Here is a 24,015-nt window from a genome sequence, read left to right as displayed (position 1 = left end):
CTGGGACACATGACAAGTCTATGATAAAAGGCCAAAATCCTCTTGATGTAGAATAGTAAAAAAAAAATTAAGTTAGTTAGGCCTATGACAGACATCTGGACAATGTATAAATATGAGTATAAGCATCTACAGGACGTAAAGCAGACATCTGGACGATGTATAGGCCTACTGTAAATATCAGCATGACGTCCTGGAAAGAGCGGCTACACATCGCTGAAACACTGCAGAGCGACATTTCGGATGTTGGCCCAGTGAGCAAATGATTCATATGCAACATCCTCCCAACTCATTTTGATTACATCGCCAATAAGTAGTAGTACTGGGAAGTAGGCCATAATAGCCAGAACATGCCCACATTATAGTTAGGCTACGTCGTTGCCACAAATTAGCATTTTGTGGCCACAAATTAGTATATTGTGGTCACAATTTATTTTATTTTTTTCGGCTGTCATGTCTGGGGCTCCGTAAGATCCAGAAGTTTACAACAAGAAAGGTATTTGAAATACACACACACACAGACACACACATAGACACACAGGCAGACATGCACACAAACACCAGACCCTTCGCAGTTGTAACTGAGAGTAGGTCTGGGCAAGCTTCATGCACAGCCCATTTCCAAAGGGGTGTCACCAACGGACGCCGCTCAAATGCCTCTGGGCGCAACTGGATAGTCCTTCAACCAATCAGACCAACGATCCAGGTGACGTAGCAGCTATATCAACGGGTTGCTGCGCTTCGGTGGCCGTTATGTTGAATGTAAACATTGCAATTGCTGCGCTATCGTCATCGTGTAAAGCCTGTCTCAATGGTTGTGATTGGGGCCTCGATTTGGAAAAATTGCAATTGCAAAACTGACTTGCAGAGCAAATCTAAAATTTCATCAAGGTGGAGCCAATGTGATCATGTTTCAACATTTAGAAATATGTTGGATCAATATGTTTTGTGTGTTTATTTAGTAAAATTTGATGAAAACACCTGTCTGACTTTTTTATTTAATTTATTTATAATACTATATAATAATTTGTAATACTTTTATTAATGATTATGGTTTATTGACTTACATAGCCTTTTAGCTTAGGTTGTACTGATTTTAGGGATATGAAGCATTTGAAGATACTCAAAGAAATGACATCACAATAAGCAAACATGCCAGTGGAGGCACTGGCGGACCTTTTATATTGCAGAGCTCAAAGGGTCGATTCATCTTTGTGTCAATGTGTAGGAACAAAAATACCAAATGTATGACTGGGAAAAGTGCTTCACCTAGTGAAGAGCAAGCGGAGCTAACAACAATTGGCCCTAGAGTCACCTTTACAAGTCACCACTTATTACAAGTAATCAATGGATCAATCAATCAATGTCCAATCACTCACTTTCAGATGCTCTTTACTATTATTTATTATTATTGGGTCATTTCAGTAATCTGTAAATTCATCAAACTATTTATCAGGCAATAGTTGTTTACTCGATAAGTGAAATTGTTTGCTTAATGCAGCGGTGTCAAACTCAACTTCTCTAAGGGCCACACTGGAAAATAAGAATCCCATCAAGGGCTGCTTTTATTTAATCAAAAAAGTCAAATATCTTTAACTGTTTTATTGCTCTTGTCTCTTATAGTTTGGTCAACATAAAGCCCTAAAAAGTCAGCAAAAAAGTCCCTTTGCCATGATTTGCAAATGAAGGAAAACAAAGATTACATTTTTAAAAGCAGCTACCACACAGCCGCCTCACAGCAACCTGTTTCACAGCCTGAATATGAAAACTCTCTGCTTCTGGGGATGTTTCTGAGGTTCAAAGTTGGCAAATTTGCCAAATTCTGCTCTGAGCGTCGTAGTCATTTAAGCTCAAATCAAGCAAACTGATTGGTTCATAAACCATATACATATGATTCAAATTCACAATAAATATCACTTCCTGTCTGAGAAGAAAACTTCAGATCTGATAGCTGGAGGAAAGCTGTTCATTCACACACACTGCCATGACACAGGGCTGCTTTTAAATTAGCCAAGTATCCTTTTAAGTGTACACTATATTTAGAATATTATCATCGCTTTACCTTGCTGTCAGACAGCCCTTTACCAACGAGGAACTGAAGCTGTTATCTATGCTCTCTTTAAAGAAACAAGAATCTTTTGATAAAAACAGAAAACGACAGTTGCTGTTCTACCAATGCCTCAATCAGTTAGTTAGTTTGTGTTATGGTGTGCCTTTCTTCAGTGTTAAGCTGTTTCAGAGCTTTCTCCGTAAGTGGCCGGAAGTTTATACTTCTGTGTGTGTGTGTGTGTGTGTGTGTGTGTGTGTGTGTGTGTGTGTGTGTGTGTGTGTGTGTGCGCGCGGGGAGTGTATGGTAAAGCAAGTGAGAGAGTGACGTTGATTAGCTTCGGAGCGAGTGTTAGCTTCGGAGCGAGTAGCGACTCTAGAATCATAGTGAGAGAAACAAAGTGTCACCCCTGTTCTTTCTGACCACAATGGCAAATCTGTAGCAGGGAAAGTTAACCCTCTCCTTGATTTCATGTTGTTTATGGAGAAGAAGAACCAGGAAACAAGTAAAAAAAAAAAATTATATTAAAACAAAATGAAAACATACTTTTCAGGAGATCCAAGTTGAGGTAGGCAGCAGCGAATGTTGGCTCTTCTGTATCATCTAGCGGTCTGAGGCGGCGAGGCGGTGGGCGCTCAGAGAGCCTGGAGGCTGAAGAGGCAGCAGCGGTAGAGAGTTTGGATCGGCACTTGAGAGCGGCCCAGTATGAAGGATAGATCAGACTCATCAGTTCATCCACACTGGAGGCTGAACGCAACTTCTGCTCCATGTCTAGCTTTGGTGAAGAGTCCTGAAAGAGAGCGGAGACACCTTCACTGAGAATACTGCTGTCACTCTTCATCATTACACAACTGGAATATAGGGCTGGGCAGTTTTATCAAAATCCCAATATGGACTAGTGTAAAACACAAATTGCATGGGGGGTAGGAAATATTTGTAAAAGGTAAAAATTGATTTTATAGCCGGAGATTGAGCCAAATTCATTGAAGATCTTAAAGCGCCCATATTATGCTCATTTTCAGTTTCATAACTGTATTTTAAGGTTGTACCAGAATAGGTTTACATGGTTTAATGTAATATTATGGAAAAGGTGTTTTTTCCATAATATGGGCACTTTAAGCATTTTTGGAATAGAGTCGTCAAGATAAGAGATGTACAACAAAATATCATCTGCAAATAAAACATAAGAAATAAAATAAATCCCCTAACCCTCTGAGACCGCAGACCCCATCCCCTATCTGTAAGATACGTGGCCACATCAAACGCAGCTTGCGCAAAACTCCAGCTCAAAACAGTCCCTCCTGTCTAAAGTCACAGGTTAATTGAAACAGATCTGGTGAACTCTTATGTTAAACATGAACAAGGTTACAAAAACATTAGAACTAGGTCTCAACCAGTTATTAAGTTCTGAAATAGGCTATGCGAAAAACACACCAGTTTAGTAGGAGTAATAAACATAGATTACAAGATAAATAGTCCGCATTCATGTTCTTTCAGTCTAATTAAATGTTCCTTTAAAGCTTGGTTCCAAAGCTCACATACAGTGCCCTCGAATCAAACTTGTACAGTAATCCAGATACCGCTAGTCCATAGCCGCTGCCAGCCCCGGCCCCACTGCTGGCTCTAGCACCAGACGAGAAGTTCCCTGTGCGCGCGTCCCTCCGTCCTCCGGCTCCGTCGACGGCATCAGGTCCAGCCATGGAGCGGCCCATGTGGATGTTGCGTCGTCCTCCATTTCCAACTCCCAACAGAAAACGTCTGCATCCTTGGCTGTAGTGAAGGTGAACACTCTCCCTCAGGGTGGCCGCATAAATAAGGAAGTTTGAGATGCCTTTAGCATGTAGCTTACACTGTGCTCCTATAAGTTCTTGGAGCCGCTCGACAGTAAATGCACTGTAGTCAGGCTTAAAGCGTAGCGTTCATCACAAATCGGGCCTTTCTGCTGTACTTGTCTCGCTCCCTGGAGGCTCCATGCCTCTCAAGCTCCCTGATGTGTTGCAGCGAGGTATCAATTTCTGCTAACGCTTCCTTCATTGCGCTGCGGACCACTGATTCAAGAACACCTCGTTGCCCTTCCAAGACCCTGGCTATAACGTTTTCCATGTTTAGGTCCTGTTAGCTGCCGCCATGGTAGCAGATTTCTGTGTCTGGGCAGACGACAACAAGACCTGCTTTTTTGCACCTGCAGCCATTTCACTGAGTCACTGTGGCAACAAATAAAACAAGTGATGTCGAAGAAGAAGGAATAGACCTGGTTTTTCAATGAAAATACAGAGGTGGGTGAGGAGCTCTAGCCCTGAGCGACCATTGCAATTGTTGGTCATGTGACCTCCCCTCCGTACACTGCTCTTTTGAGGTACTGCACCAGTGCATTCTTAGTTGGGGGGATTTTCTCTGTCCTTGACCTGCGATCGTAGGTTCCAATAATCATGAACGGAACCGGTTCCAGAACCAGAGCTAATTAATATTTAATTTGGCTTCTTCTGTGAAAAAGGTATGGCTAGTGGATGTGAATGTTACCTCACCTGTTATGTCTTTCAATACAATACGATATATGCCAGGGTACTATTTATGATACACAGCAATTTAACATCCACACAATCACTCTGACAGAAACAAAGAGTGTTTGCTGCAAGCAAGGCCGTCTCACACACACACACACACACACACACACACACACACACACACACACACACACACACACACACACACACACACCAATTGGCTTTTGTATAGGAGGCCAGTCAAACACAGTGTGAAGCTGTCCATTGTATTTTAATGCCTCTGTAAGTCTGTTTATAGCCACTGCAGAGATAACACACACACACTCCATTTCCTACTCGAAACAATGTGTGTATTTATGTGCTTCTATATGCATATGCATGTTTTCTGGTCTGTGTTCTGTTTGCACAGACTTTTTTATACATAAATATGTCCTGTCTGGGTTTCCTCTGGGTGTGTGTGTGTGTCTTTCAGTATGTGTCCTGTCTCCAGTTCCCCTGATTCTGTGTTTCTGCTTGTGTGTTTTGTGTCTAGAAATAGTGTTTTCTCTCACTCGCACACACACACACACACACACACACACACACACACACACACACACACACACACACACACACACACACACACACACCTTTCCTCAACGTGGGAAAAGGGCATTTCTCTGCCGTCACATCGGGTCAAAGAAGCTGAAACAATGTAGTATTGAGCAGCTGTGAAACGGACCATGCTGCCACCTGACAGAGGAACTGCAGCTTCCTGCTTCACAGAGCACACCAGACTGACATCAGATCACTTTTATCAACTGTAGTCACCACATTCACCGTTTTGGTCCTGCTCCGGTTAGCAAAAAAAAAGCACTTTTTTGTGATGATATACAAAATGTATCTATATTTTGAAATACAATATGTATCTAATAGAGCTGCACAATATATAATTTCTTTATTTTCATAACAATATCAAAACATATCAAAAATATCAAAACATATCGCAAAACACTCAAGAAAATATCAGTAGAAAACTTCACTGCATTGTCATTCTTTTTTTAATTGAGCCAATTATATTCAATTCAATGTTTAATTTGTTCAATAAAAGAAAGTTGGGAATTATTTAATTTCATTTTAGCGGAATACTGAATGCAGCAGAAATGTAGAACTGAGTACACTTTGATATCTGTTTATTTATCATTTCCCCAGTTAGTGGTTAAGCCAAGAACATGAAATATTTCCCTGTGTGTTCCTCATCCTCTCTAACACTTTCGTAGGTACAGGAGCAGCAGTCACAGCAGCACATGGACGTCACATCATCTATTGTTGGACAAAACAAACTTCATTTAGGGACTTTATTGTCCAGCCTTACACAAAGTGTATAAACTGATAGACTGCAAATAAAAGCAGCATGCATGCAGTTAAGGAATCAGGCTGAATCAAAGGCAGTCAAGCTAAAACCTGAACAACAACAAGCTCTCACCCAGTGGGAGCTGGAATATGATGGAGAGAGAGAGAGAGAGAGAGAGATTGAGAGAGACCTGTTGTGTCTGTTCTGTATCGTGAAAGTGCCAGACAATGCATCATACTGTTCAACAACTGCATGAAGAAAGTAAAAAGCAAAGAGCCTGGGGAACAGAACCATTACGTAGGGCTACTCAATCAATAAAAACAATTATGACAATCTGAAAGAAATATGATAAAACCTACTTTTTTAATGTCAAGCCCTGTATAATGTATTCCTATTGGGACAGATGTGGTAGTGTTTAGTAACTTTACAGAGAGCTTAATTTGCATTAACATAACAACATAATATTCCAAACCTTTTTACAATGACTATACTCCTCTGTCATTTTTTCAAATATACACTTTATGCAACTTAATGTTTATTTTGATCTTATCATTTCAGTGGTGGAATATATCTAAGTATATTTGGGCATAAGACTGAATGTGGTCCTGGAGACCCTACTGTAGCTCAACTACTACAGAGACGGTTTGGAGTACTTTGCCAGGTGTTTATATTTATGCCTGTCTGTCTGTCTGTCTGCGGTAGGGGTGGGCCAGTGTTGCAATGTAACTAAGTAACATTTACTCAAGTACTGTACCAAATGTTGAGGTACTTGTACTTTACTTTTTTTCTTTTCATGCCACTTTCTACTTCTACTCTGCTACATTTCAGAGAGAAGTATTGTACTTTTTACTCCACTACATTCATCTGACAGCGTTAAGACTTCTGCACACAAAACACATGTAGTTTATAAAATATGTTTTATTATGAATGAAACTAGCCAAAAATATAACGTCCTACAAGTCCAGCTGAAATGATTAGACCATTAAACACACAACTGTTCTTCTAAAATAGGAGGATTTTTATTTACTTTTAATACTTGACTATATTTTCCTGATGATATTTACAGACTTTTACTGAAGTTACATTTTCAATGAAGGACTTAACTTGTAACAGAGTATTTTTACAGTGTGGTATCAGTACTTTTACTGCAGTAAATGATCTGAATACTTCCTCCACCACTGATTAATTTAACATACTGTCTACTGATTCTTTTCAGTATAATATTGCAGGTTCTGTCGGCTCTGATAGAGAAGAGATGTGTTCGTCACAGTGCACTGTTATAGCTGAACAGTGCACAATAAATTATAGCCAGTAAGATATAACAGTAAATAAAAAATTAGCTTGGTAGTTTTAAACATGTGCAATTGCGCTTTAATGCACAGGCTTCTCTCGGGCCCCCGGCCTCCGACTGAGTACCAGGGGCCTCATGGGACATGAGCTTAAAAATAAAAATATTATAGATTGCCCCACCGCCGCCATGAACAAATTGAGCCAGGGAAGTCAGAGTTTCCCCGTGCACAGCTATGATGATGAGCGCACTCAGTGGTGGCCATGACAGGTGCACGATCAGCACCATCGACAGCTCAGGGGACATTTCATTCTATTAAAGGAACACGCCAACTTATTGGGAATTTAGCTTATTCACTGTAACCCCCAGAGTTAGATAAGTTGATACATACCCTTCTCATCTCCGTGCATGCTGTAAGGCTGTCTGACGGCTCCAGCGGCATCAGGCCAGCACAGAACATGCAGGTGAATGGTTCCAGCAATCCTACTGCTCCGAATAAGTGACAAAATAACGCCAACATGTTCCTATTTACATGTTGTGATTTGTAGAGTCACAGCATGTACAAAAAACAACGTAACATGAGACACAGCCACCTTCTATCCCTAAACAAACCAGGAACTATATTCTTAGGCGGAAGAATATAGTACTTTGGCGGAGTGATATGCTCGCAGCAAGCCTGTCTGAGAATATAGTTCCCGGCTTGTTTACGGTTAGAAGATGGCTGTGTCTCATGTTACGTTGTTTTGTGTACACGCTGTGACTCTACAAATCACAACATGTAAATAGGAACATGTTGCCGTTATTTTGTCACTTTTGTCACAATTCGGAGCAGTAGGATTACTGGAAGCATTCACCTGCAGGATCTGTGCTAGGCTAAGCTAATGCTGGAGCCGTCAGACAGCGTTACAGCACGCACGGAGATGAGAAGGGTATGTATCGACTTGTCTTACTCTGGGGGTTACGGTGAATAAGCTAAAGTCCCAATAAGTCGGCGTGTTCCTTTAACTCACATATTACTCCATATTGGCAAACATACATGGAACAAAAGCAAAAAGCCGGAAGACCATTCAGGAAAACAACTTGAATGAATAATCAGCCTGTTCTCATGAACCATACGTTTGAAAAGCTACAATAAGATAAGCACTGTAATTCGTATGATTTCCACGTTTTTTTTGCTGTATGCACCATATTGACGGCCGCTGTATAAGAACGCGGCTGGTGGCATAGGGAAGATGTCAGGGTGGATGGGTGGGCGTTGGATGGATCTCCTGTATGATATCTTACGTTTTAGTGTGCATAACTTTTCGTACAATATCATACGAACCTGTTCATGTACTTAGACGAAACGAATGATAATTTAGCTACAAAAAGCGTGGAAGTCGGAAGTTACAAAGAGTCATTGCTATGGAGATGATGGTTGGTGTGAACTGGCAGGTTTTAGAACGCTGCAGACCGACGCGTTGCAAGTAGTTACAAGTTTCGGAGGTTAAAAAATAAATACGACCTCACGTTTTGTCAATCATGTTTACACACTGTCTGAAAATTTCGTTCCATCATAAATAATTTGGGACGGGTTTAGGAGGAGAATGGAAGAGGGGAAGTTGAGAGAACACAGACACACATCGGTCTCTTGCCTGTGATGTTGGCAGGTTTTGAATTGAAAAGACAGATCTCCTCATGTTCTTCTTATGTTCTTCTCATGTTCCTCCTTGGCTGATAACCTCGCTCCGCCTTGACTTGAGGTCTTTTCACACAGAGTCCAAAAAACAATACAAAATGTGACGCTGCTGTTGCTTTGCCTCTCTCTCCTTGCCCCCTCATTTCATCCCTTGCTTCTCTCCGTTGACAGTTACCTCTCTCTCTGTGTCCTCTCTGCCTGCATCTTCTTGCGTTTGGCACCGCGGCTACCTGAAAGAGTTGCCCTCTCCATCACTACACTGTTGCTCTCCTTTTTCTGTCTTTGTGTGTCTGCGTTCTCTCAACTTCTCCTCTTCCATTCTCCTGAACCCGTCCCAAATTATATGATGGACGAAATCTTCAGAGGCAGTGAGTGAACATGATTGACGTGAAGTCGTTAATTTTTTAATGTCCAAAACTTGTAACTACTTGCAATGCGTCGGTCTGCAGCGTTCTAAAACCTGCCAGTTCACACCAACCATCATCTCCATAGCAAGGACTCTTTGTAACTTGTGATGGTTGGGGTCGGCTGGCTGTGAGTTTTCTGTTTTGTTTACTATTCTCTGGTTTGTTTCTCGGTTGGTTTTCTCTCCTCCTGTGTTTTCTTGTTTGCCTGCCTCTCTATCTCTGTGCCTACTCTGCTCTCCAGCTCCCACTGCTGCTGCCAGCTGATTGAGCGTACCTGGTTACCATCCCATCATCATCGTCTCCCGCTGCACACACCTGCCTCTTATCTACAATCAAGACCAGTATTTCTACCCCGGCTCAACAGACCATCTCCGCTTGATTGTTGCTCCAGTCACGCTGGTGAAACACAAAGCTAAACCTCTCTGAGATTCTCTTTGTTTATTTCTTGTCTTTTACCTGTTGTGTCTCTCTTCCCCAGTCACCATCTCCATCTCCTACCGTCATCTCCAGTCAGCTGGCTTCACCGCACGGACACCCTTCCTCGGTACCCTGCTCCAGCCTCTCCTCGCTCCCTCTGCTCTCCAGTCCCAGCCTCTCTCCCTCGGCTCCTCGGCTACGGCTTCCCCGCGCTCCCCGGAGTACCCAGCCCCAGTGCCTCTCCCGCGGCTCCCCAGTTACAGCTCCCCTGAATATCTCCACCCTCCAGTTCCTCTACCCTTCCCTCAGCTGTTCCCCCATTCCTGGCGTCTGCCTCCCCACTTCCCCATTTTCCAAATTTTTTTTATCACTAATAAACCTTTTGTTGTAAGTTCTGCGCTTGAGTCCATTCTGTTCCCCTTGTAACATAAATTCCGACTTCCAGGCTTTTTGTAGCTAAATTTATCATTTTGTTTCGTCTAAGTATGAATGTAAATAACATTAGTGATAGTGAGCTGCTTGCTACAGTTAGATTTCTAGTGATGAATCAGCGAAAACACGTTTTATTTCTCTGATTCACAGCTTTGTCCTAGGTGCACCGTACATGCTCGCGGTGCACGTTGAGCCTCCGTTAAAAGTTTGTAACAGAAATAACATGGATTACGGATCATTTTATTGTAGCTGACTTTACAAGATGACTTATCTATTGGCTGTTGTTGTGATGTCTCTCACGTTCTAAAACCAACCTCTGGAGACTTGACCAGCTGCGTCACAGCGACATTAGTCTACATCCAATGACATTCCACTTCCGGGATTGCCCCGTTGCCAATGGAAAATCTGCCGGATTTCACTCATCTCGGCCGGATTTCCATTGCCTTGGGCTTCCTTTCTGTTGTAATTTTAAACTCCGGTGGATTTATGAGGACTATGGTTAACTGCTCCTCAGATCTCTGCAGGGTAAATCCAGACAGCTAGATTAACTACTGTATCTGAGTTTTCTGTTCCACAACCCCAACCGGCCCCGTCAGACACCGCCTATCAAGAGTCTGGGTCTGCCGAGGTTTCTTCCTAAAAGGGAGTTTTTCCTCGCCACTGTCGCAACAGCCACTGCTAATGCTTGCTCTTGAGGGAATTACTGTAATTGTTGGGGCTTTGGAAATTATAGAGTGGGGTCTAGACCTACTCTGTAAAGTGTCTCGAGATAACTCTGTTATGATTTGATACTATAAATAAAATTGAATTGAATTGAATTAAAACAGCCTATTTTGCAGCGGCACCGCAGCTTTTCTCCGGGGCTTAGCAGCGCCCAAGTGGATTGTGATTAGTTTAAAGAAATGCCAATAAATCAGAGCACGTTTACCTCCCATCCACGAATGCTATGTGGAATAGCCAGACTCTCCTCCAGTGCGCTTTGGCAAAGCGTGACTACAACAACACCATCAGATGTTTGAGTCAAGCTTAGACGGGCCGGTTCAGAACGCTGAAACTTTTCTCTGCCACGTTCTAAAACGCGTTTGTCTCGTCACGAATCTTTGGTCTGAACTGAGCTCAAAATCAAAGAGATACTGTACGCTAGGGCTGAGTGTTTAAGTTTATTGTGTTCAGATTGTCCTAAAAATCCAGATACATGTTGAAGTCAAAATCAGCTCAAAAGTTAATGAGTCGAACAGAAACCTTATTTGTCTCTTTATATAATGTACATGATAAAGAAAATCAACTTTCTGGCGTTTTCCAGCATTTTTAACTGCTTCTAACATATGGAAGTTATGATTTCCATCTGCTGATAAAGTTCATCATACATGGAAATCTCTGGGAAAAACTTGTAATGGACCTGGAGTTGTGTTTTTTGTCAAACTACTATTTCCAAGATCAAGAATTAACTCTTATGCACATATTGTTTCCTCCCCAGTTTTTCCGTTTATGACATTTGTCTGGAATAATACGTGACAGTATCACAAAACAAGAAGGAAAATGTCAGACTGGTATACCAGTACTCATATCAAGACAATTATGCTCATTTCTCAAAGACCCTTGCAGGTTTCTTCACTTGCTTGTAGAAAATTAGATTAAAATTGTCACAAAAAAATACATTTTTGTGCAATGAAGAAAAATAGCTGACATTGTCTCACACATCTAAAGTTTTTTTGTGATTGCCTACACTGGCAACATTTGCAGAGTATGAAAGTATGAAAACATTCTTTTTTTTCAGCTGTAAAGAAGTAACACAAGCAGACAACTAACAGAGTTTTCCTAGGAGGAAGCGGAGCCAGCAAAACATTGCTAGAGGGGAACAGTGAACACAGATGGTAAAACACTCTGACACAGCAGACGTGGAAAAGACCTGTCAGATACTCAAACACACAGCACATCAAACAGAGCAAATCCATCATGTTTTAATATATTAACCACCTAGGACACTGTCATAAAATATACCTAATGGTTTATAAGCAGCTCACAGCCATGTATGATTCTGTCTACTTATTATACATTAGACAATATATAGAGACAGGCAGGGAAAACAGCTCTCCGCTCTCCATTGATTTGCATTGCATGAAGGTTTCCTCCTTGTCAATTCAGTCTGCTAGTAAACAGAAAATGCATAAAAGCTGCTGTGTGGAGATATTCACTACTAACCACAGGGTTCAACAATAAGGCTACATTTACATTGCTACGTTTTGGTTTAAAAAGGAATGTCTTCTGCTACATTTCCCCCTCTCATTCCCCCTGTTCTGGTGTTTCTGAGCCCCTAAACCGGATACATTTGGAAACACTTCTGACCCGTTTTGGAATCTGCAGGGTTGTGTTGCAATCTCAACTACTGTAAATGGAGACCTTTGGCAACACCGACGCCAATGTTACGCTACCCTGATTGGGTAGTGACCCAATCAGGCAGCGAAACATTGGTCAACATGTCTTGTTCTCTGAGATTAAGCTAGTAACGTTACTATGGCAACTACCAACAACTGGCAGATTTTACATGCTGCCTCTGTTTACCCTGGTTAACTGCTCCTCAGATCTCTTCAGGTTAAATCCAGACAGCTAGCTAGTAGGGGTGGGCGATATATATCGTTTACGATAATATCACTCGGATACAGTCAGAGACCCGCTGTTTAACAGAATGGAGAATTTAGCAGCTAAAAAGATTTCACTGAGAAGGTGGTGGAGACCAAACACAGAGCAAAAAGAGAAAGTATACTGGACTTAATTCATAAGGTGGACACATCTTGTTGCTCTGTGTCTGCTGGATGTTTAAATAGTTGTGCACGATAAACACAGTGCAAAAGACTGCCTGAAACGCGATGAATAATAAAATAAGTTTATTTAGGGACTAGTACCGCAACCCATTTTTAAACGAGACACGGGGCTTACAAGGTAGTGTATGTCATCAAACTGCAGCTCGGCTAATAGCGAATTGTGACGAGAAACAAAAGCTGTCTGTATGGAGTTTAACTATTTTAGTTTGTCATGCAACTTAAAATGTGTTATTTCTTGTAAAGTTAGCTGCTGGCTGATATGAACCAGTCTCTCCTCCTTGTGTCAGCGATAAATCACATGGCTTATTATTATGCACATCCATGACGTCATCAGCCCCCAGCAGGGGGACGATGACAGATGACAGGGACAGGATGAAGGGCCGATACTGACTAATTCTTCCTAAACTCAGTATTTTGCTGTTTGGAATACAAGTTATTTTAATGACACTTTAGATTGTTTCCAGTTTGATTTTTTTTAGTTTTTATAGTGACGTTTCTGTTGTAAACATGAATGTTGCTACTCCACAAACAACATTTAGCTGAGTTATATTTAAAATAAAATAAATAATGTTTAAATTAATTAATATTTAAAATATTCAATTCTAATCCAGTTCTGAATTTGAAGATTATATTTAATATAATATTTGTTCGTAAATCATATCGAACATATAACATACACTCACCTAAAGGATTATTAGCAAGGCCGGATTTACCACCGGGCCGATTGGGCCGGTGCCCGGGGGCCTCCGACCTCTAGGGGGCCTCCAAGACCCCACTAACTGTGTGGCCTCATCCTTTTTTTTTTTTCTATTTAAAATTAAATTACAAATGTGTGTGTTTGTGTGTATGTGTGTTAACAATAATTTAGTTGCACACAAAAAAGTATTATGATCAGTTTTTAGGCTGTGTCTGATGACTACGAGTCAGGTTACCGCGGAAACTGTTGATAGCGGCAAGACAGGCGGTGGAGGATAGAGAGAGAGAGAGTAGAGGACATCGAGAAAACAAAACAAACAATATGGATAAAAAACGGTGGAGCAGCGGAGCCACAAAACGGAAAGCTAAAAGGGAGAAGGATAGCAGAGAGGATTTAATTAGGAGTAATATTCCAACCATCTCCACTTTTTTCACAAGTCGTCTCGACGCTAATAAAGACCCTGGCGGCGCCTGCGGTGATGCTAGCGATGAGGAGTTTAGCACAACATCCAGCCTGGCTATTTAGATGAACAATTAGAACAAGATCAGGACAGGGACACGACAGAGAACCACAGCCCGGCTGGAGTGACAGACACCTTTTAAATGCCCCCCACGGTCGCAGAGACCCGGCGGTATGTAGCTACGTTACCAGTTTGACAGCCTCAAAATGTAGGTCTATCTACTACTTTTCCCACTTATTAAACACCCTGATTATTATAGATACCCCGATCGGCGCCGAAGCCTTCCGAATCTGCGTCCACCGACCCACCTAAATAAATATTTTTTTCTGATGTAGCTAGAGCCCAGCACCTCTGCTCTCTCCCCATATGATAGGTTGCTTTTTAAATCATGTAACGTTGTTGTATTGATAGACTGTTCATTTTTATGACAAGAAACGCGGTCTAAGCTTATCAATGCATTTAAATGCATCATATGTGGGAGTCATTCTCTAGTTGAGGGTACTTTCACGTCATATTTCACATGCATATTTTAAAAGGAGCCTATATCTTTTGCTTTTTCCGTCAGTTCACTGCAGAGAATCGGTGAAGTATAGCTTTGTTGTTTTTAATAATTTTAGAACCGATCATCGTGAGCCCCACTCGGTGCCGTGTCTGCGCGTGTGTGTGTGTGTGCGCGCGTGCGTGTGTGTGTGTGCGTGCGTGCGTGTGTGTGTGCCCTGTAGTAAAGAGAGATTGGGAGAAGGAAGTTTGTGTGAGGTGGACCTGCTCACCACAGACCCAAATCTTCTCAGATGTTGCTACTGTCATATGCTGCACTGTTTCTTCATGTGGCACATTATGTTTTGCACATTGTATGGGTCACTTCTTATATCATAACAAGGTAATACAATTTGTAATCAAGTGATGAATGATTAACAGTAATGTAAATGCAAGTATAGGCTCTTAACCTTGCAGTTTTGCACATATGTAAGACTCAATTTCTCCATTTCTTTGCACAAAACTCTCCAGAAAGTGCCATTTACCGGTTTATTTAAAAAAAAAAATTCCCGGGCATAACAAATTCCAATTTAACCCCTGTTTAGGCCTATTCACAAGATGTTATGGTTTTTTATTTGAATGTTATATGTATGTTACAGTTTGTTGGTCTTACCAGGGAAGAAGAATTAGTTTGCTGTGTAAGACAGAACGTGGTCATTCATATCAGACAATCGGACAGCGAGCAGGCATCTTTGCAAAGCCAAAATCACCTAACTGTAGGTCTGCATATTTAATATGGGTTTTGTCACCACCAAATATAATAATTTCTGCAGATAATGTAATACAAAAATGATAAATAAATAAAGTAGGCTATACTTCTTTCTCTAAAATGTAAAGTGTGCAAATATACAAACATATAAACCATAAAATAATACTGATACAGATTTTAAGGTGGAAGAAGGCAGTTGTGATTTTGATGACATGCTTTTCGAAGAACAGGTTGCTGTCCAAACTAACTCCTGATGGTGTGGATGTGTGAGGAGGGAGACAGATTGCATTTACAGATGGTGAAGCAAAAGTTGTGCGATGTTTTGAAGAGGAATTTGAGACCGATGATTTGTCACAGTTAAGTTTGAGAAAGTTGGTTTGCATCCATGATTTAATTTCACTGAGGCCAATGGTCAAAGTGGAGTGAGTTGCCGTGGTGATGGATTTGGTGGAGATGTAGAGCTGAACAACATCGGTAATGGCGTTACATTGTCAGGTGTCATTACATATCAGGAAATTATGACATAGAATAAAATAGTTGCCATACATTAAGTTGTGCAACTTAACTTTGAGAACTACATTTCACGCTGAGAGTTAGCTGTATAGGCCTATACGTATATATAAGTTATACGCAACCTATTTTGAGAGACAGTGAGAGAGAGAAAAAGAGGTGCTCAACAATCAGCTGTTTTTCCTAAGTCAGCTCTTTAGGCTGTATTTTTATAGATTTTAATCTGCTTTATTGCAATACATTCTGTTGATTTTGTTCTGTGATAGTTTCAATTTTGTCCTTTGTTTTATAGATATTTATAGAGTCACAATTAACATCACAAGAAATGGAGTTGGAGAAAGTGGTTTTGTTTTAAACTAAAGAAAAACCCACAGCTTACTTTTACTGTTTCTAAAAATGTAGATGCTGTGTGAGTTTGGGCCATGAGTTCTGAGAGGGTGGAGGGGGGGCTTCCAAGATTTTGTGCCCAGGGGCCTCTGCATTCTAAATCCGTGCCTGATTATTAGGAACACCTGTTAAATTTCACGTTAATGAAATTATCTAATCAACCAATCACATGGCAGCTGCTTCAATGGATTTAGAAATGTGGTCCAGGTCTAGACAATCTCCTGAACTCCAAACTGAATGTCAGAATGGGAACGAAAGGTGATCTAAGCTACTTTGAGCGTGGCATGGTTGTTGGTGCCAGACGGGGTGGTCTGAGTATTTCACAATCTGCTCAGTTACTGGGATTCTCACCCACAACCATTTCTAGGGTTTACAAAGAATGGTCTGAAAAAGGAAAAACATCCAGTATGCTGCAGTCCTGGGGGGGCGAAAATGCCTTGTTGATGCTAGAGGTCAGAGGAGAATGGGCCGAGTGATTCCAGCTGATAGAAGATCAACTTTGACTCAAGTAACCACTCGTTACAACCGAGGTATGCAGCAAAGCATTTGTGAAGCCACAACACGCACAACCTTGAGGCGGACAGGCTACACCTGCAGAAGACCCCACCGGGTACCACTCATCTCCACTAAAAATAGGAAAATGAGGCTACAATTTGCACAAGCTCACCAAAATTGGACAGTTGAAGACTGAAAAAATGTTGCCTGGTCTGATGAGTCTCCATTTCTGTTGAGACATTCAGATGGTAGAGTCAGAATTTGGCGTAAACAGAATAAGAACATGGATCCGTCATGCCTTGTTATCACTGGGCAGGCTGGTGGTGGTGGTAGTGTAATGGTGTGGAGGATCTCTTTCGCCTTCAGAACTGCCTTAATTCTTTGTGTCATTGATTCAACAAGGTAATGGAAGCATTCTTTAGAAATGTTGGCCCATATTGATAGGATAGGGTCAAACACGGTATTAGTATGGTGTTCCTAATAATCCTTTAGGGGAGTGTATGTTATGGCACATGGCAGTATTCCTTATATTGTGCAGGCCTAGTAAATACACCACTGTTTGCTAACAAGTTCACTTCATACAGTGATAATATGTCAATGTTGTGTTTATAGTTTGACTTCCTGAATCTCTGCATGTCCTCATCTGGATACTGAACAGCTTCACTGGCTGTACTCTGCTCGGTGGTTCCATGCTGCTGAACTTATCATCATTAATTAACCTCCTATGCCACCAGTTTACGTCTTGCGTTCATGTCAAGGTGACAGAACATTTATCCATCCATCCATCCATCTTCGTCCGCTTATCCGGTGTCGGGTCGCGGGGGGAGCAGCTCCAGCAGGGGACCCCAAACTTCCCTTTCCCGAGCAACATTAACCAGCTCCGACTGGGGATCCCGAGTTCCCCAGGCCAGGTTGGAGATATAATCCCTCCACCTAGTCCTGGGTCTTCCCCGAGGCCTCCTTCCAGCTGGACATGCCTGGAACACCTCCCTAGGGAGGCGCCCAGGGGGCATCCTTACCAGATGCCCGAACCACCTCAACTGGCTCCTTTCGACGCAAAGGAGCAGCGGCTCTACTCCGAGCTCCTCACGGATGACTGAGCTTCTCACCCTATCTCTAAGGGAGACGCCAGCCACCCTCCTGAGGAAACCCATTTCAGCCGCTTGTACCCTGGATCTCGTTCTTTCGGTCATGACCCAGCCTTCATGACCATAGGTGAGGGTAGGAACGAAAACTGACCCGGTAGATCGAGAGCTTTGCCTTCTGGCTAAGCTCTCTTTTTCGTCACAACGGTGCGATAGATTGAATGCAATACCGCACCCGCTGCGCCGATTCTCCGACCAATCTCCCGCTCGATTGTCCCCTCACTCGCGAACACAACCCCAAGGTACTTGAACTCCTTCACTTGGGGTAAGGACTCATTCCCTACCTGGAGAAGGCATTCCATCGGTTTCCTGCTGAGAACCATGGCCTCAGATTTAGAGGTGCTGATCCTCATCCCAACCGCTTCACACTCGGTTGCGAACCGATCCAGTGAGTGCTGAAGGTCGCAGGCCGATGATGCCATCAGGACCTGAAACGAGTCCGACTTACTACCGAGAACCCGGACACAGCTCTCACATGGTCATTGGATGGCTCTGAGTAGAGACCCCCTCACCCCATACTCCCGCAGCACCTCCCACAGTATCTCCCGGGGGACCCGGTCATACGCCTTCTCCAAATCCACAAAACACATGTAGACCGGTTGGGCATACTCCCAGGCTCCCTCCAGGATCCTTGCGAGAGTGAAGAGCTGGTCCGTTGTTCCACGACCAGGACGGAATCCGCATTGTTCCTCCTCAACCTGAGGTTCGACTATCGGCCGAACCCTCCTTTCCAGCACCTTGGAGTAGATCTCATCAATCCCCGGGGCTTTGCCACTGTGTAGTTGTTTGACTACATCAGTGACTTCCGCCTGGGAAATCGACGACAATCCCCCATTATCCTCCAGCTCTGCCTCTAACATAGAGGGCGTATTAGTCGGATTCAGGAGTTCCTCAAAGTGCTCCTTCCACCGCCCTATTACCTCCTCAGTTGAGGTCAACAGTGTCCCATCCTTACTGTACACAGCTTGGATGGTTCTCCGCTTCCCCCTCCTGAGGTGGCGAACAGTTTTCCAGAAGCACTTTGGTGCCGACCGAAAGTCCTTCTCCATGTCTTCTCCAAACTTCTCCCACACCCGCTGCTTTGCCTCTTTCACAGCAGAGGCTGCAGCCCTTCGGGCCCTTCGGTACCCTGCAACTGCCTCCGGTGTCCTCCGGGATAACATATCCCGGAAAGACTTCTTCTTCAGTCGGACGGCTTCCCTGACCACCGGTGTCCACCACGGTGTTCGTGGGTTACCGCCCCTTGAGGCACCTAAGACCCTAAGACCACAGCTCCTCGCCGCAGCTTCAGCAATGGAAACTTTGAACATTGTCCACTCGGGTTCAATGCCCCCAGCCTCCACAGGGATGCACGAAAAGCTCCGCCGGAGGTGTGAGTTGAAAGTCTGTTGGACAGGGGCCTCCTCCAGACGTTCCCAATTTACCCGCACTACACGTTTGGGCTTACCAGGTCTGTCCAGAGTCTTCCCCCACCCTCTGACCCAACTCACCACCAGATGGTGATCGGTTGACAGCTCTGCCCCTCTCTTCCCGAGTGTCCAAAACATACGGCCTCAGATCAGATGAAATGATTATGAAATCGATCATTGACCTTCGGCCTAGGGTGCTCTGGTACCAGGTACACTTATGAGCATCCCTATGTTCGAACATGGTGTTCAATTATAGACAATCCATGACTAGCACAGAAGTCCAACAACAAACAACCACTCTGGTTTAGATCAGGGGGCCGTTCCTCCCAATCACGCCTCTCAGGTGTCTCCATCATTGCCCACGTGTGCGTTGAAGTCCCCCAGCAGAACAATGGAGTCCCCCACTGGAGCCCCATGCAGGACTCCAGTCAAGGTCTCCAAGAAGGCCGAATACTCCGAACTCCTGTTTGGTGCATATGCACAAACAACAGTCAGAGTTTTCCCCCCCCACAACCCGCAGGCGTAGGGAGGCGATCCTCTCGTCCACCGGGTAAACTCCAACACAGCGGCGCCAGCCGGGGCTTGTGAGTATCCCCACACCCGCCCGGTGCCTCACACCTTGGGCAACTCCGGAGAAGAAAAGAGTCCAACCCCTATCCAGGAGTATGGTTCCAGAACCAAGACTGTGCGTAGAGGTAAGCCCCACCAGATCTAACCGGTAGCGCTCCACCTCCCGCACCAGTTCCGGCTCCTTCCCCCACAGAGAGGTGACGTTCCACGTCCCCAGAGCCAGCGTCTGCCGCCCGGGTCTGGTCCGTCGAGGCCCCTGACCTTCACTGCCACCCATGTGGCATCGCACCCGACCCCAACGGTTCCTCCCACAGGTGGTGGGCCCATGGGCTGGAGAGATGGGAGCCACGTAGCTTGTTCGGGCTGTGCCCGGCTTACCCCCTTGGCTGCTGCATCTTCTGAACAAAACAAGGAAGTGAGTTTGTTGACGTATGACGACGCTTTGCAGGAGACCGCGATGATTGGTCAAAGTTGCGGTGATTGGTCAAAATTGCGAGTCGCACCAAAGTCGCGGTGATTGGTTGAATCAAGGGGGTAAGCTTCGCTTCAGAACTCGAGCCATCATGGCGCCATTTTGTTGCTAACTGGCCATCACCTCCTGTTAGCATTCCGCTGACCGCCATTTTTTTTTTACGTCACTTGACTGCAAATAACTTTACATCTGAAGCGTTTAAAGACTCTATTTGTCCGTTGTTTAGTTCCAAAGAAACACGACAATGTATAAAAGGCTCCATTACCTTGTACCTCACGTTATGGCTCCGTAGCAGACGTTTTTGTAAAAATAAGCTAACGATTGTGTCATAACCAAGTGACTTACTGTCGCATAGTAGAGGAATTACCGTATAGTACAGGAGAAGCTCGCAGGCAGTTTCGACTTACATGAGATGTTTAGGTTTAATTACTATGTTAACTAGCATGTTAGTGATCAATAATTAGCCTGTGCCCATGTTATCTCCTTACATACACCTACAGTCTCCGTATCTGTAAGATTGGGAATGATTGAGATTTCTCTTGGCACAGCTACCAGAAGACTTACAACTTTCAGACACGTTGCTCACGTCACATTCTCTCAGTTGGAGGCTGCGCAGTAAAGCTGGCCATCACCGGAAAAGTGCTTCTAATAGCCTTCACTGGTCTCCGTCCAGAGCAACGGGGTCTATTGGTCCATTATATACTGTCTATGGGTTGAATTCGCGTGAATCGTGATCGTGACATCGCGAAATCCTGGAGGGAATGTTCAACACCCCTAGCCACAATGTCAGAGTTCAAAATCTGTGTTCAGAGTTGATTTAAGGATAATTGCTGCTTGCTGGTCAGTTCTGGCACTGAAAGGACTCTGACTGAGGACTCTGACAGTCAACAGTTCTCTGATCAAATACATCCACACACAAATGTTCACACACACACACACACACACACACACACGCAGGTTTAAGTAAAGAGGACCTACAGTAGATACTCACTCACACACACACACACACACACACACACACACACACACACACACGCATGCCATGGCAACACTGTCAGTTTTAATCTCAGTTACAGTTGAACTGCTTATTGATTCAAAGCTTTTTTCGGGTTGAAGAATCTGAGTGTTAAACCAGCTGTTCATATGTCAGCACACACACATACACACACACACACACACACACACACACACAAAGAGTGAGAGAGAGAGAACATCTGCAACACCTTACAGAATTTTTTTATACTTCTTAAAAATTCTAAATGTCGGAGGGCAAGGTGCAGTTAGAGAAACACCCAGAGAGACAATGGACAAGGGGCCTTGTGAATTTCTGTTTTTTACAATTTCTTTTTAGAAAACACAACCGGTAACACATGTTCACAGGCTCAATCAGTCGCGCCTCGGCTGCAGCTCATCCAGGTAGTATTTGGCAGGGGAAGCAGGGAGCCCAACTCAGCCTGCTGGGAAAGCGGCTCATAACAGCGTGCAGAACGGCCGGAGATGCATGCGCAACCGCCGGCAACGAAATCTACGTGTTGGAGAGACTGGGACATGTCAAACATGTGTTTGTGTACGATTTATTTCATAATTTTCAATTTCCAACCAGTAGAAAGACTTTACATCACAGGCATTATGTCAGGGACACACCGGTGGCTTAACGTCATCGCAATATCAACAGGCGCAATAACCACACCGCGAAAGACACTCCGAGATTTTTTGTGATAGTAGAAAGAAAATATCACCGGTATTTTAAATTGAAACTGTCAATATTTTTTTTGTTTGGCCTTTTATATTCAATTCAGTGTTCAATTTGTTCAATAAAAAAATGTTGGAAATGATTTCCTTTCGTTTGTTTTAAATTCAACAAGCTATTGTTTGTATTTTATAAGAATACTAAATATATATATACATATATCAAGGTTGAACGCACTTAATTGTAGGTCGCTTTGGATAAAAGCGTCAGCTAAATGACATGTAATGTAATACTATAAAAGTAAATTAATATTATATTAAAGTACACTTTAATATCTGTTTATTTATCACAAGTAATATTGTTATCGCGATATCCAACAACGTTATCGTATATCGCACATTTTCCTCATATCGTGCAGCTACTGGTAATTCTCAAGAATTGTATGATACAACAAATTAATACTATTCAATTAAGAAAAAAATGCCTGAATTTGAAATGTTGCTACACCGATGACTTCAGGGAAGCACAGGGATTTTCCGGTTATGTTACGTTACATTAACTCACATCCTGGGGCCTGTTTCACAAAACCAAGATAAGGGATTAAGCCGGGATTTCCTGGTTATCCTGGATGAATTTAGCCTTGACTCGGTTTCACGAAAGCAGACGCACATAAATCACCATGGAGATTTATTCTGTGTAGCTAGCCTGGTCCTGACCAGGCTAACAGCCAGGATTTATTTAATCCTGGAGCCTTTTCTGTTCACTCAGCAGTGGTTTTACCCTTTTCTTATCAGCCTGGATTAAAATACAACAGGTGCATATTGCTGTTCATTTGAGTACTGTTATTATTTAAAATTGTGACCATTATTTTTTTTTATAATTATAAATTTGTCATTGTTACTGTTATATTGCTGTATGAAGACTGCTGTTTATATTGTTGTAAGAAGTTTGATGAATATATCATGGCAGTTGTTGAGATAATTAGAAAAGGCTGATAAAATTTCAAATTAGTTTTAAATGAAGTCTGTTACTAAGGGCAATACATACAATGCTGTACATTTCTATAGTTCCCCAATGCACCTTAAATTATTTTAGTTTATAATTTCTTTTTTTTTTTTTTAACAATAAGGATCATGTTTGTTCTGCTTCCATGTGCATTGTATTTGGCATTCTTAGCACACAATTTGTGTTGTCCAGTAAACTGGGACTATAATTTGGGAGGATTGTACAATTTTAAGAACATATCCTAACTGTACAATCCTCCCAAATTATAGACTTAGTTCACTGGACCAGTAACTATCTAGTGATGTAGGCTACTGTACATTCATGTAACAACAGGGAGAGGACACCTTAATGGTTTTTGACCTTATATTTTGCCTGGGGGGAAATAACTGATGAATATACTCTGTTCCATTCATGTTTATAGTGTGCATGGAATTTATCACTTTATTATCTTTATAGTTTCTAGATTTTACAGTGCAATTTCTTCAGTGACTTTATTTTCTATGTCCATATATACCAGGGAACAAGGCATATAATATGTAGAGAAGGAAACTCGTCCTCTATAAAAAATAAAAAAACGCGAGAAAAAGCGTGACAGATAATAGCGGACCGACTAAATGATAGTCTAAAAATATACATTTATGAACTACTGCTCTTAAATGAAACCATTCAATGTGTCACTTGTCATTTGCAAAAACAAACACCTGTACACTTTGCATTAAAAGCAAGTAGTGGAAGTTAATATGATTTAGGAAATTAATATTTTAGTCAATGAAAGAGAGGGAGGAACAGAGTGAATATTTACGCTTCATATTCTAGCATTATAGAAAATGGATCTTCATGGTAAATTTCCTGAGTTATATTCTGCTTACTTTTAGGGCAAAGAGTACAATTGTTAATTTGTGCAAATGATTAGCCTAATCATTGAATGGTAGGATTATGTCAGTTTCCATTCAGAGCAGTGGTCAGTTAATGTATATATTTAGGCTGCTTATGCATTCAGTCGG

The 24,015-nt window shown here is 42.6% G+C and overlaps 1 protein-coding gene across 1 annotated transcript in view; it reads right to left on the bottom strand.

Annotated features, from left to right (window-relative positions):
- vegfc (vascular endothelial growth factor c) overlaps positions 1-24,015 on the bottom strand; it is a 130,813-nt gene that overhangs the window by 76,489 nt on the left and 30,309 nt on the right. The window contains exon 2 of the mRNA XM_028591385.1: positions 2,591-2,834. Within this exon, the coding sequence (XP_028447186.1) occupies positions 2,591-2,834 (244 nt within the window). The remainder of the gene's footprint in view (positions 1-2,590; positions 2,835-24,015) is intronic.

This window comes from Perca flavescens, chromosome 2 (assembly GCF_004354835.1).
Source record: "Perca flavescens isolate YP-PL-M2 chromosome 2, PFLA_1.0, whole genome shotgun sequence".
NCBI lineage: Eukaryota > Metazoa > Chordata > Actinopteri > Perciformes > Percidae > Perca > Perca flavescens.
The sequence above is the reverse complement of the archived record's forward strand: the minus strand, read 5'-3'. Positions and strand labels throughout refer to the sequence as shown.